The following is a 13,841-nucleotide window of genomic DNA, read 5'->3' on the forward strand; positions in this document are numbered from 1 at the left end:
CCAGTCAATGTCACGAAGGCGTCCACCAGCAGAACCTCCACTCGATCCTCCACGACCACCTGACGATCCTCCGCGTCCTCCACCACGACCTCCATAGCCACCGCCGCCATAGCCACCACCGCCGTAGCTACCTCCACCTCCTCCGTAGCCACCGCCACCATAACCGCCTCCACCACGGGATGATCCTCCGTAGCCACCGCCACCACTGCTACCTCCGTAGCTTCTGCTTGAACTGCCACTGAAAAAAAAAACATTAAAATTTATTCAGACATTTAATTTAACTTACTATCCTCTGTCTCCCATTTTTTGTTTTATATGAGTTTGAAATGCGAACTTCTGGTCGTTTAACGGCTCCTGAGAAAATAAATATCGACTTCGATTAGTAGACCTCTCGTTTGGCTCGTCTTCTTGATTCACAGAAGCACGCGCTGTCGAAACACAAGGTTTAATTTGATTCGAGGCGCTGAGAAAACGAGTAGCAAACGAGAATTGACGGATTGAAGAGAACCAAATTTTGATGAAATTCGGTTGTTTTATACCCTACAAAACCCAAGTGTGCCAAAATAACTTATTTAGTTTTTTTGCGTCACACCGTGCGAAAAAGAGGGCAAAAAGTTATATAAAGTAGGGGAAAAAGAAGTTTAAACCAAGAAAACTCGTCAGAACAGGTTAAAAAACAGAAAAGAGTTTTGGGACGACGAATGTAATCGACGAAAATCAAAAAGAGCGGGTGGTGGGGGGAGGCAAATGCAAAGTCGTTGCGAGACCTCGCAGCAATTTAATGTCATGTGCCTTTGAACCAATGACGTCATACTGTACAGAAAAATCACGTTTTTGACCTCAATGAACTGATAAAAATTTTTAAAAACGTTTTCAAAAAAATTTGAGGAATTTTCTCTTTCGAACAACTACAAAACCAAAATTTTAGAAATTTTTTTCTTGAAAAATTATTGCGCAACCAGTTTGTTCTGGAATTTTCTCGTACTTTCAGATAATTGTCATCATTTCTATCCTTTAAAACATCCAAAAATATCATTCTCTAACTAACGAACTTTTCATTCAGTTATGGCAGAATTTCCGAATCTCGGCAAGCATTGTGAAAGTGCAGTTTGCAATCGTCTAGGTATGTCTGCAAGTTAAACAACTAAAGTTGTAAAGAATAATTCAGATTTCCTGCCTATCAAATGTTCTGGATGTGCACATTTCTACTGCTCAGAGCACTTCACGTTTGAAGCTCATAACTGTCCAACAGGATCGAGAGTGGTGAGATTTTAAAGTATTTTACGTAACATTTACTTAACTTCAAAAGTTTAGTCCGTCCAAGTTCCGATATGCCCCATTTGTGAAAAACCAGTTCCAACGCCGAAGGATGGAAATGTCGATTATCAAGTGAGTGTTTATCTTTAAAGGAAAATCGGAGAAAAATGGGAGCAAATCTAATCCAAACTTAGGATTTATTAATCTTCAACCATTCCAAATTCAAATTTTTCAACTCATGCAAACAATATTTTGTAAATCACAATAACAATTTTTCAGGTTAATGAACACATCCAGAACAACTGTCAAACTAAAAAATCTAAAGTGTATACCAATGCATGCTCAGTGCCAAAATGCCGAAAAAAAGAACTCGTTGCAATGAATTGCTCAAAATGTCGAAACAACTACTGCCTGTCACATCGGCACGAACGTGACCATAGTTGCGAGCGAAAATCCGCAGAGTTTGAAAGCCAACGAAAGAAAAATGCTGCTTCGTGGACAGATTCGTAAGTTTAAAAACATTTTTTTATTCCTAGAAGGTAGTAAACCGACAGGACCAGAATTAAATCCTTACCATAACACATCTGGTTTGGCGAGACCATCAAGACTAAATTATGGCATTCAAAACTTGAAAGTTTCAGATTAAAAACGGTCGCATATCGTGTCGATAGGTTTATTGCTCGTACAATGAATCGAGAAAACACTGGCCAATTTTGAAATCGAACTTTATTACTCTGAATAAAAATTACTGTAGCTTGTAAAATTGTAAACATTATTAGTAACACACCACCGTTTTTTTTCAGAATAACTTCTATTGCCCGATCCCGTATGAATCCATGTGCTTCGCAAGCGCGAACACAAAGAGATGAAGAACTGGCCCGATCCCTCCAGCAAGAAGAATATAATAGAGTTGCGCCTCCAAATCAATCGAGAAATTCTAATTCAAACTGCTCTGTTTCATAACCACTTTTATCTGACTTAACAACTTTGTTCACGTCCCACTTTTTCTGTACAGCCTGCATTCCCACCTCTTCCTAGTTCATATCTATGTGATACTTTCATATTTTTACCATTTTTACCCTGGAGACCAACCTACTAAGTTTAATTTTGTAATTTTTGTACAATAAATGCTTCTTTTTCTATAATATTCAAGCGTAGACTCTTCTGGTAAATCGTAATAATCAGGCTGGCAAACACAATCTCTTTCAATATTTTCAGAAACGAATACAAGATCAAAGGAATTCACAAAATATAGAACAGTATACCGTATACCAATGCACACTTACCGCCCTTTCGGCGATGTTACACATCTCTTGACTACAGTATACTCTTGTATACTTACATGGTTTTATCTATCCGACATTTACAATCTCTTTCCAGAGGATGGGAAAAGAAACTGAGAAACTCTAATCGAGGTTTGATCTTGGATGCGAATTGTTTGGAAACTTGGGAAAATTTTGGAGGGAGAATTGGATGAAGCAAAACTTACTTAATAGAGAAACAGTATTTCAAAAAGATCTTGTGGAATGTTTGGCGACGGGGAACCCAATTTCTGAACTGATCGAAATCATTAGAAAAGTAATTTATTACAGAATAGAAAGTTAGCATTATGCTAAATGTTTCAGAAAACAGGGTTTTCAGGAGTCAACGCCAGCGATAAGTAGCACTTCGAGGATGTATACGTTCAGCCACAATTTCACTTTTCGAACCGATTTGACGAATTACATAGTTCGTTTACATATTCTCATCTGAAAAACAGAAATAAATTTTCTTTGAATACTTGGAAGAAAAATTGATAAAAATAATAAGAAATTTTGCTCGGTTTTAACGGGAACTCATCTTCGAGCATCGTCTTCCGCACTCAATTTCTAAAAATGTAACATGTAAATATATGAAAAATCTAGAAGACTGGCTAGTTCCTTGTCGTTCAACCTTGTTCCAGTACTTCAATCAGATTATTGGTTCAATGTGGTCTATAATAGTTTTAAAGTTATTTGGCTAGGTGCTTTCAGAAAGCTGAACGCAGGAATAGACTACAAGAAGCCGTTGTGTTGATTGTGTCGAAGATGCATCTTGGTGAAATTGAGACGACTGGATTTTTTGCTGACAATTGTGAGGAGTAACCGGGAAGTGTGAAATGAGCATGAGAAGAACTAGACAGAGGAGCAGTTTCAGATTTCAATTTTTCCGCCAACTTTGTCTGTTAACATTCAGCTATTCATTAACTTCTTCATTGACATTGTCGCCGATTGGAGCGATTAAAAGACGGTTTCTCTCGTGTTGGCTGGTTCGAACTATTCGCAGAAATTGCCTGGACTGAAAACTAACTTGCACTCCTTTTTCAGTTCTCTCATCTGTTCAAATTTCTGGCGTTGTGTTCTTCGGATTCGGTTTTTAGTAAGTCTGTGGTTCTGGAAAACAGAATAGAGATTTTTGGTAGAAAATTTGAGTGGATTGCGATTATCAAGCCTCGAGAAGTATTAAGATTTGAAAAAAGACTACTGGAAAAACTCAAAACTTGTAAAATTATATTTTAAAACTTTTTGAACAGTTTCGTATGTTCTAAAATCAAATATACTCAATCACCAGAAACCTCCAAATATCAAGTCAGTATTTTATGATGAAAGCTTGAAAACCTGGAAATTCTGAGTTTTTTTTCCTCTTAGAACCCGTTATTTTCACTTTCTCCTGTCGATGATATGGATTTTAAAACGGGATTGAATTCATTCTTGTTCATGTCGTGGATGATTTACCAGTTCAGATATTTCCCAGAGGCTCTTTTCCCAACCTGTGTTACTTTGCCAGAAAACCGTAAAGTTGTAAAAGTCGGCTAGATGAATAACTGTAAGTATACCAGAGTATACTCTGTCCATCGGTGCCTTTATAAGCGGTAAGTGTGCTTTGGAAAAGAAAAGTATACACTTGTCAAGCCCCGCCCCCATTCTTCTGCGTCCTCCCAATATGAGATCTGAGTCCGAATATGAATCATTCTCATCCGAAACCGAGTCTGAGTATGTACTCTCATTCGTTCTCGTCTTCATCCTTCTCTTCTTCTTCTACAAATTCTAATTCTCCTCCATCTACTCAAATGTTTGGAGCTGATAACTCAATGGTTCAAGTCTATGACCAAGGTTACGGTACTCCTGCTCCACAGCCAGACATGTCGATGGTTCCTCCAATGAATTATCATCATTTTGAACAAGATATGATGACAAATCAACCGTTTGCTATGGCTCCAGTTGAAAATGGAATGATGTTTTATGGTTAGTTTTATTTGCTTATCTGATTATTGAATATCTTATATCTCTTATTTCAGGTCAAGATCAACAGCAGTTTCCACCTATGCAATACCAGATGCAACCAATGTTAGATCAAGGAATTCCACAGGAATTCCAGCAGAACTATCAACAAGATATGTATCAACAAGTTCCAGATCAGGTGCAAGTCATGAACCAGGACTTTAATTATATGGTTAACAACGAAGTTCTTGGTAAGTTTCGTTATTTAGAAAAACTTTTCCTCATCCCTCTTTATTTTCAGATGATGCCAACAATGCATACGATTTCAACAAGGTTCCAGAACAGCAGCAGAACGAAAACTTCAACTTCGGAGAGGTTCCAGCACGTGCACCAAGAAGAAGATGTTCGAAAAAAAAGGAGAAGAAAGTCTCGACAATGCATCTGAACACTTCTTGCTCCAACTGTGGAACTCGCGAAACCAAGCTATGGAGAAGAAACGAAAGAGGAGAGCCAGAGTGCAAGTGAGTCTCAAATTAAACAATTTTCAGAATTCTCTTTAATCTATTTTCAGTCCATGCAATCTTTACGAACGTTTCAAAGGAGAGAAGAGACCACAACACTTGTGGAACAAGCCAACAATCAAGAGAAGACGTCGTCCAGTTGCTCCAATCGCCAACGAAGTCAATGAAGAATTCGGTAACTGAGCATCAGTGTCCTACCGTCATACACTTGGGAGATCTGGCTCCTGTTCCTCAATCAAATGATCATTTTCATCTCATTCCAATCCGACTCTCGATCTCTATCTTTATCACGAGTATTACCATCCATCCTTTCAAGTTAATTGTCCGAGCTCAATATCTCATTTCTTTGTCTCTCAAAATAAATTAATTGAAGAATAACTCGAATTTCGATTACACCTAGATCCTTAAATATATATGAAACTCGACTTGTTCATCGCAGAGGACAATCATCTCTAACTGATGAAAAAACAATTAGAAACGTGAAAAATAGAGAATAGACTGACCACGCTGAACGAGTTCTGGCTTGGAATAAACGTTGATTCCCCAGATGGAATGTATTTCTTCTTTTTAATCATGATTGATGTAGTCAAATTTTTGATAAGTCATGGTTTGCTTGTTTTTATCGTAAGTTCAACTAAAGAAGACTACTTCTGATTTTGAATATTCCAGACTAGTATCTCAATGATAGTTTGTTCACGAAAACAACCGAGAAAAAATGTAAAACCATCAATCGAGGATCAACAGGAAATTCCATCTGATATAAATTACGATGAGACTCAAGATAATGTACAAACCGTTGAATTACAAGAGGATCCACTGGCAAATGTTCGTCTTTTGACACCGACACTTCCAGGTGGATGTACTGATGAAAATGCAGCAAAAGAGGCGGCAACACGCCATAAAACGAATCAATACTTTCCAAAACTTGAAATTCAAAGTCGACGAATTGTGAATAGAACAAGTAAAGAGGAGTTGAGACGACTGGTTGAGGAGTTGCCGATGCATCCACCACAAAGATATCGAACTGAAATAAGAGAACCTGCTTTGGAAAAGAGAGTTGAGAAATGGAAAGAGTGAGTTGAAATCAGATAATGGATTGAGAGAGATTGTTCCAGTATCCATGTTCATTGGCATGATGTTGGTCTCGTGTTTCTGGTCAGAAATCATGATACATGCCGTTCGAAAGATGATTCAGGAGGTGATACAGTTGATAGTCCGAACAAAGAAGATGAAGAGAGCACTAAGGTTTCTAATTTTGAAGAGGAATATTCTCAAAATGACATATTTCAGATCAATTCTGAAATACCGATATCCAATAGGACACCTAATAAAAGCAAACGGAAAACACCAGCTCCAGTTAAACAGTCTTCGAAGAAATCTCTGAAAGAAAAAAAGTTGGCAGCAACTCAAGAAGAAACAATAAAAAGTGAGAACAAGACACCTCATGGAATGACTCCAAAACCTCCTGGGATGCCTTCTAATAAAAGTGGTCCAGAATCAGTGAAATCTACTAATATCTGAGAATATCATACATGAATAAATTTGTTGTTTTCTTATTCGTGTAACTCGTGTTTAAAATTTATATGAAAGAAATAATACGGACCTGACTCTAAGAATCTAGCCTTTCTTTTTATGCTAGTTTTGATCGTGTTATACCCTTGAACGTGACATTAAAATAGTAAATTTTTTTTTAATTTTCTGCTCCGAACGTGAGACCCTTTTTGAAAGTTCAAGTGTTCTCATAGGCCAAAGTTTTTTCCAACAGGTTTATCAAATTTTACAAATCTAAATAAATTTATTTTGATTTATTTGATTATTGGTGTAAACTTCATTGAAAAATCGAATGGTAAGAAGCGAAAGAATGAGGGGAGCTCTTAAGCAGTGAATTCCAGGATCTAATAAAGAAAAAGTTCGAGAAGAAGAAGAAGAAAGCAGAGAAGAAGAAGAAAGAGAAACAGTATCAGAAGAGATCGAATACTCAAACAAAGACGACTGGAAAGAAAAAGAAAAAGAAGAAGAAAGATAAAAAGAGGAAGAGAAATTCGAGATCAAGAGATTCGTCGAGTTCCGAAGAATCAGAGAGTTCAGATGAGAGTCAGAAACAGTTGAAAGCGGTTCAGTCGAAGTTAGCCATTGATGCAGCCAATATTGATAAAAAGGTTTGTCAATAGGGCACATATTCATTCATGAGAAACATTGAATAGCTAGTTTTGCCTTTTTCTTTCTGTATATTTGTGTCAATTATTTCAGTATCATATGACCGGAGCACTGATCAAAAAGCCAGAAGACCCTCCGAATTTCGCCCGAAAACTATTGGATGTTGAGTGGAAAGAGATGACAATTGATCCGAGTTTAACAAATGACGTTGTCAAAACATTGGATGTTTATCTCAAAAATCAAGCAGAATTGAAGTCAACGGACTATATTATCATTGCTGAAAAGTATATTTACACATACTTCTTTAAATCTGAAATTCCAATTTTCTAGAACTGACGATTACGATAAAAAGGAGACGTCTCGTCTAAAGATTCTGACGAAATACGATGAGGGACGCTTTTCAGCAATCTATATGGTGCAGAACGAATCTGCTGTGGAGTTAGTTTTTGGAAATTATGGGTTTTCTGACAATTCTTTATTCCCAGTAATGATGTTGTGTCGGTTGGAAATGGGCGATTGATGATGAAAACTGGTTTGAGACAACTATCAAGTCGTCAAATAATTAATCGTCTTTCGGTTAGTTTACTCATTTATTTGAAGTGTTCTTGACTGTTAATTTCAGAGAGAAATCAATGTTCTGAAGACATTGTGGTCGAAAACGAATGATCTTCCTCAACGAATTCCGCCTCTTTATCATCATGGAAGAATGATTGGAGTTCCGTTTTATGGTATGATGACATAATCACTTCTCGAAGAAATGAACTATTTTCAGTCACTAATATTTATGATGTGAATCTGGAAAAATGTCGAGAGCAAATGGGTGGAGGAACCTTTAGTGTTCAATCCGCATTTCATATTGCACAAGAAATATTTCTGGCAATTAAGGTATGCTAATACTGAAGAACATCTCATTTCCAATGTTGTTTCCCTGCAGTTTCTTCATCGTCGACAACTCGTACATCGTGATATAAAACCAACAAATATCGTTTTGAGTTATCAAAATCGTGATCATTGGTACCTAATTGATTATGGAGACACTATTTCAGTTGGAAAGAACTCTGCGTTCGTTTCGTTCAAATATTCTCCAATGAGCCATTTTATTTCTCTAGATTAAGCCCACCAGATGGAATCACTCTGCCGTTTTTATCATTGGAAGCTCATGATTTGTTGAATACCAACTCTTATTCCTCATTCCAACAGGATACAGAATCTTGGTTTTACGTTTTGGTGGATCTGTAAGTGCCAATTATTCTGTTGACGTATCTATTGATTTGTTCAGATTGAAACCACTTCCGTGGCGAAATAACAACAAAATCGAGCAAGTGGCAACGGCCAAACGAGAATTCTTGAAAAACATTCCAAACCGTCAAACCGAATTTCCAGCCGCAGTTATCGATATTGCCAGAGTTCTTCGCACCGATACACCACCAGTGTATTCAGAAATTTCTCGGAAAATTACCGAAGGATTATCAGTGAGCAGAAACACGACTTCTGGAGAAAAATGGATTCCAGAATGGTATTCCTGATGATGATTTATTCAAAGTTCGAGATTATTTTCAGGTATGATCGAGCAGCAACAAAGAAATTGAAAGAACAGAAAGCACTGAGAAGGAAGAAATCAAGAGAAGTGTCAGAGGCAGAAACTACTGCGACTATAACTGGAGATAGTCTAGAAACACAAGTAGCTGATAAAAAGGACAGAAGTGTTTATGCAACTGAACGTGAGTGAATCTTCCGTCTAATCAGTGCTGAATTCTAATTTTCAGCTCAACAATTGGGGATTTTGAATCGAAAGAAAGTTTCAACTCCTCCTCCAAATCCTGGAACGACTACAAATAGAATGGCAGTGATGGTTGATGATGAAGAACCACAGAGACGTAGTCCCGTTCAGAAGCAACAAGGTAACATAATGAATATACCGTAAAAACTGTATTAGAGCGACATGTCGTTCTATTTTTCAACCGCCTTTCAGAAAAATTTTCTGGTTTCAAAAACTCTTTAAAGTTAAACGGAAAAACACTTTATGAAAGTTCTATTTGTTGATCTGGAGGTTACTATTCACGCTGCTTTCAATCAGAACCAAGAAAATGCACTGGGATAATCATATTCATGAATCCTGAGTATAGATGGGTGTCGTTCTATTAGAGGTGTCGTTCTATTAAAGGTGTCGCTCGAATACAGTTTTTACGGTAATTGAGTATATTTACAATACTAAACATTTCAGAACGCTCTGTTTATTTTACTGATATTCCAATCATTTCGCCAGACAATGGAGCAAAGAAGAAATATCGATACAAACCGAGAAAGTGAACTGTTCTTATCGATAAACGCGTTGAAATGGAATTTCAGTCATCACAATTTTCAGCTTCTCGATTCTAATTTTTGCACATCCTTCCACTAACATGTTCACAATATTCTCTCTGAAATTAGAGTCTCAACTGCTTCTATTCGTTCCTCTTCCCACTAGTCCAATTACGTTGACCGAAGCATTTTCCCACATGTAGTTCCGTCATAAATTTCACAAAATGTGCGGGATTTTCAAACAAAAGTGGTTGAAATGTCAATAGAGATGTCAAACTTATGAGTACTCTCCTTTCTTCTCTCCTGGGGTGGTCTTTTCATAGACATAGAGAAGAAGTTTTGCGGGTGTCAGTGGTCCTCCTCTACCTGGACAACCAACCAAATCGCCCATCACCAACTGACGTCTCGACGAATATCAACAAGTCGTGCTAACCGAATGCATTTCATCTTCGATTCACGATGCATTACAGCAGTTTTTATTAACTGACTGGACCATTGTGTGAAAACGTCCTATTTGTTTTTATTATTGGTTTGTACCTGAGTGAGACACCTCAAGATATTTGCTGTTGTTTCCTTTTTACTCTCAATTGTTTTTCATTCCTATTTATCAAGATCAGATGTTTGCATTAAAAACTAGAGCAGAAAACTGAGAATTTTCAGAAAATATTACTTTTTATTATGAAGAAAGAAAGGACACTGTTTTAATTGTTCTTCCAAAATGACTCATGGGAATTATTAAATTATTGTCAAACAATATTCTCATTGTTCTAGTTTTCTTACTTTTTCTCGAGACACCTAGATTCTTTTTTCTTTTATTTTTGGAGTTCGGCATCAATTTCAGAGTATGTAAAGGTTTCTAAACTTAAGAAAGATGGGCTTGTAAGAAAGAAGTTTGTAGGATGAATCTCAGAAATTTACATTGTGATTCCATTGTTTTGTCGGAATGAATTCTACGAAATTTGTATCATTCTTCGAGCCTCCGCCGGACTGGTGATTTATGACTGTTCTTCGAAAATTCTTTGAGTCTCAAGGATGTTTCCATATTCTTGATATGAATTGATGTTGTATTTCCTTGTACTTCAAGTGTTCTTATCCCCAGCATCTCATTCTCGTTCTTGTGTTCATTTCTCTCCGTGCTGTTCCCCATAACTCCTCCATTTCTTCTCATTCCGTGTCATTTTGTTCCCGTAATCAAGGTGTTGTGTAATCCGTGTGCAAAGCAACAATCAATCTGCGCCCTCATCCAGATCCCTTCTTCTTTTCTCATCTCTCACTTTTTCACATCACAAAACTCTTTTTATTCTCAATTCACTCCCATTCCATTTGATTTTTTCGGTTTAATTCAGATATTCGAATGCGCACGAATGCGACCTCGTAAACTAAGACATCGGCCTTCGGATGAGCTCATCGATATTCGAGAGAGGTTTGTTGAACTAACAGTTAGATGGGAATAAATAATGATTTGAACTTTTTCAGCGTTTATTATGGAGATGATCGGTAATTTTGATTTTGAAATTTAAATGGATTTTTAGTTTCTCTAAGCAACATTTCTAACATTTTTTGAAAATAACTTTTCCAGTCTCCTTGGTTATTCACATATCAAATCATTCAGAACTCTTTCTATTTATTCAAATTTTCAGAGGACTTCCCTGGCTCTTCTCCGTGTTTGTCGTTCTGTTTCTCCTTCTGACAATCCTTCTTTTCTATTTCATTTTCACTACTCGCGACGTCTACTTATCCCAAAAACAGGCATTGGAAGAAGAAGATGTTAAGAAGAAAGAGGCGGCGTCACTAGTTAAAGAAGAAAGTGAAGAAGACGATGAGACATGGAAAGAGCAAACAAAGAGGAAGGGAAAGGGAAAATCAGAAGAGAAAGTTCATGTAGATGTGAGTTCTGAATCTAATAGATGATAAATTTTTGAAAAAACAAAATCAGGGTTTCTAGAAGAATTTAAGTAGAGTGTAGAGATTTACGTTATTTCATCTTCATCTTCTATACTTTCAGATAGTCCCGATTGTGAGCCGAAAAACTGGGGAACCGGACAAAGCTTCTGTTCTGAATTTAAACACCAATGCCATAATTTCATTGGATTTCATTCCATCTACTACAGAACAGCTAACAACTACAACAACAACGACTAGTACAACTGAAATGGTACTGATTCTCTCGTTCCCATCAATGTTCTCTATTCGAATTCATGAAATTTTATAGCCAACCACATCTCCAGCTACATCAACTTCTAGCACAACAACAACTACCACCACAACTACCACCACAACTACAACCACAGAAGAGGTACATACATTGAAACGGTGTATTGTTATCTTCCATAAAAATGTTTTCAGCCAACAACGACTATCATGCCAACAGCCACGGCTTCAACAACTACAGCTACAACTCTGGCAACAATTACGACCACAACTACAACCGATGAACCGACGAATGTTGAATTAACAACTACTCCTGTCACCACTCTAGAAGAAATCACAACTACACCAGATGAATATTTAGACTCGGAAGAGTTCGCCACTAAACAAAAAGCTTTAGAGGAATCAGATGAAGTGACAGATTTAACATTAGAATTGGAAGATGATATTGGAGACGTTCAAGTAGAAGAATATGAAGAACCCATCACAACAACAACTACATCTCCGCCTCCTTCAACAACTACTAACATAGAAAGTACAACAACAGAAAAACCAGAAACAACTCAACAACCCAGGGGAGAAAAAAATTTCACAAGAATCATATGGGACCGTCGTCCGGTTAGAAGTAGATCAGAAAAATTCTCAAAGTTTGCAATAATCACACATCATGAGCAGTGTAGTGAGATTGGAAAGTGAGGAATCACAATGAAATAAATTGTGGATTCATTTTGATTTTCAGAAAAATCTATGCAGCTGGTGGTAATGCAATTGATGCAACAATTGCTTCTGAGTTCTGTATATCTGCAGTACATCCACACTCAACTGGTCCCGGATTCGGAGCAGTTATGCTTGTTCATTCAAAGTAAGTTGAAATTGAAAAGATGACCTTTTATTACTGTACTTGAAAAACTAAAAAAGAAAAAAAAACTGATGGAAATATATGATTTCAGAAAGAAAAATGGAACATTCGTGATTGACGGTAGAGAGCGTGCTCCGAAAACTGCAAATCAGAATACGTTTGTAATTAATCCAACAATTGCTCATATTGGATATTCATCAATGGGAGTTCCCGGATGGATTTCCACTCAATGGACTGCATTCAAACAATTTGGAAGTGGAAAGATCGCGTGGAAAGCGTTAATCGAACTGACGTTGGAACTTCTGGAAAACAACAGAATTCGTGTTGAACGAGTGCTTGGACAAGCTTTTGAATCAAGAAAAAATCACATTCTTCACGAGAAAAGTTTCACGAATTGGATGAATCAGACGACAAGGGAAGGTGTTGTGCTCCGGAATCCAGAATATGAAGATTTTTTGAAGCAGCTGAAGGTATCTGTACACGCAGAGCATGACTTTTATGGAGGCCATTTCTCTAAAAGTATAGTGGATGAAATGAAAAATAGAGGAGGTTTAATATCAAGACAAGACTTGGAAAGCTACAATTGTATTGTGACAAGATCAGAAATATTGAAAGTTGGAGATCATTTTGTAGCGGGTCCTCATCTGCCGTACCACTTTCCGATTTTGGGAAAAGTTTTTCAAAACATCACTGGTGAGTTCTGAAAAAATGATGAACTGGTAAAACTTTATAGGAATAATTACAGAAACATTCCCTTCTAATCCTGAAAACATTCTTGAGTACTATGTAGACTTTGTAAAGTTGCTTCAAAAGGGAAATCAGATGAGATCTTTCGTTGGCGATGATCTATTTGAGCCTGAAGTTAAACCAAAAATAGATGAGTGGACGATGCCTTCGGAGTTCAAACCAGAGGAACAAGTGGAACAATCTCAGCAGCAAAAGGTGGTTTTTTAAGTCAATTTTAGAAAATAAATGAAGTTTTTCCAGAGAAAACAAGTTCCATTTTCCCGTATTTTGAGTGCTGATGAAGAAGGAAACTCTGTGAATTTCATGTCGACCAACAGTGTTCCGTATGTTTCTCTTTTTTTCTAGATCTCAATGAAAATAAATCAAAATTTCAGTTGGGGATCGGTGCGTCGAAGTGTCACAATGGGATTCGTCTGGAATAATGCAATGAGTTCATTTGACGTCTTCTGTCGGCATGGTATGAATTGTGTTCGAGGTGGAAAACGTCCGAGTGTGACAAATGGATTCCCGACAATTCTATTGGATTCGGAGAAGCAACCACAACTTCTGATATCTCCAACAGCTAACCCACTGGAGACTACAGCGGCTATGGTTTTCCAGTCGACTTTGATG

The 13,841-nt window shown here is 37.2% G+C and overlaps 4 protein-coding genes across 4 annotated transcripts; all 4 read left to right on the plus strand.

The window, feature by feature from the left end:
- Positions 1–1,065: 1,065 nt before the first annotated feature.
- Positions 1,066–2,220, plus strand: GCK72_018720 (uncharacterized protein; the record flags this gene model as incomplete). Its single annotated transcript, XM_003110636.2, has 5 exons — positions 1,066–1,123; positions 1,169–1,263; positions 1,315–1,389; positions 1,537–1,763; positions 2,061–2,220. 5 exons carry the CDS (start codon positions 1,066–1,068, stop codon positions 2,218–2,220), a joined length of 615 nt encoding a protein of 204 aa, XP_003110684.2.
- Positions 2,221–4,345: 2,125 nt separating this feature from the next.
- Positions 4,346–5,200, plus strand: GCK72_018721 (uncharacterized protein; the record flags this gene model as incomplete). The annotated part of the gene is made up of 4 exons (XM_003110369.2): positions 4,346–4,520; positions 4,574–4,747; positions 4,798–5,017; positions 5,068–5,200. 4 exons carry the CDS (start codon positions 4,346–4,348, stop codon positions 5,198–5,200), a joined length of 702 nt encoding a protein of 233 aa, XP_003110417.2.
- A 390-nt stretch (positions 5,201–5,590) lies between these two features.
- Positions 5,591–6,538, plus strand: GCK72_018722 (uncharacterized protein; the record flags this gene model as incomplete). The annotated part of the gene is made up of 4 exons (XM_053732711.1): positions 5,591–5,641; positions 5,687–6,090; positions 6,133–6,262; positions 6,308–6,538. 4 exons carry the CDS (start codon positions 5,591–5,593, stop codon positions 6,536–6,538), a joined length of 816 nt encoding a protein of 271 aa, XP_053581624.1.
- Positions 6,539–6,649: 111 nt separating this feature from the next.
- Positions 6,650–9,484, plus strand: GCK72_018723 (uncharacterized protein; the record flags this gene model as incomplete). The annotated part of the gene is made up of 13 exons (XM_053732712.1): positions 6,650–6,655; positions 6,910–7,176; positions 7,268–7,458; positions 7,505–7,612; positions 7,660–7,750; positions 7,797–7,902; positions 7,947–8,059; positions 8,109–8,236; positions 8,284–8,409; positions 8,454–8,690; positions 8,735–8,895; positions 8,941–9,075; positions 9,399–9,484. The coding sequence occupies 13 exons, from the start codon at positions 6,650–6,652 to the stop codon at positions 9,482–9,484; spliced, it is 1,755 nt and encodes a 584-aa protein (XP_053581625.1).
- Positions 9,485–13,841: the final 4,357 nt, after the last annotated feature.

The sequence above is a fragment of the Caenorhabditis remanei genome, chromosome V (assembly GCF_010183535.1).
Source record: "Caenorhabditis remanei strain PX506 chromosome V, whole genome shotgun sequence".
NCBI lineage: Eukaryota > Metazoa > Nematoda > Chromadorea > Rhabditida > Rhabditidae > Caenorhabditis > Caenorhabditis remanei.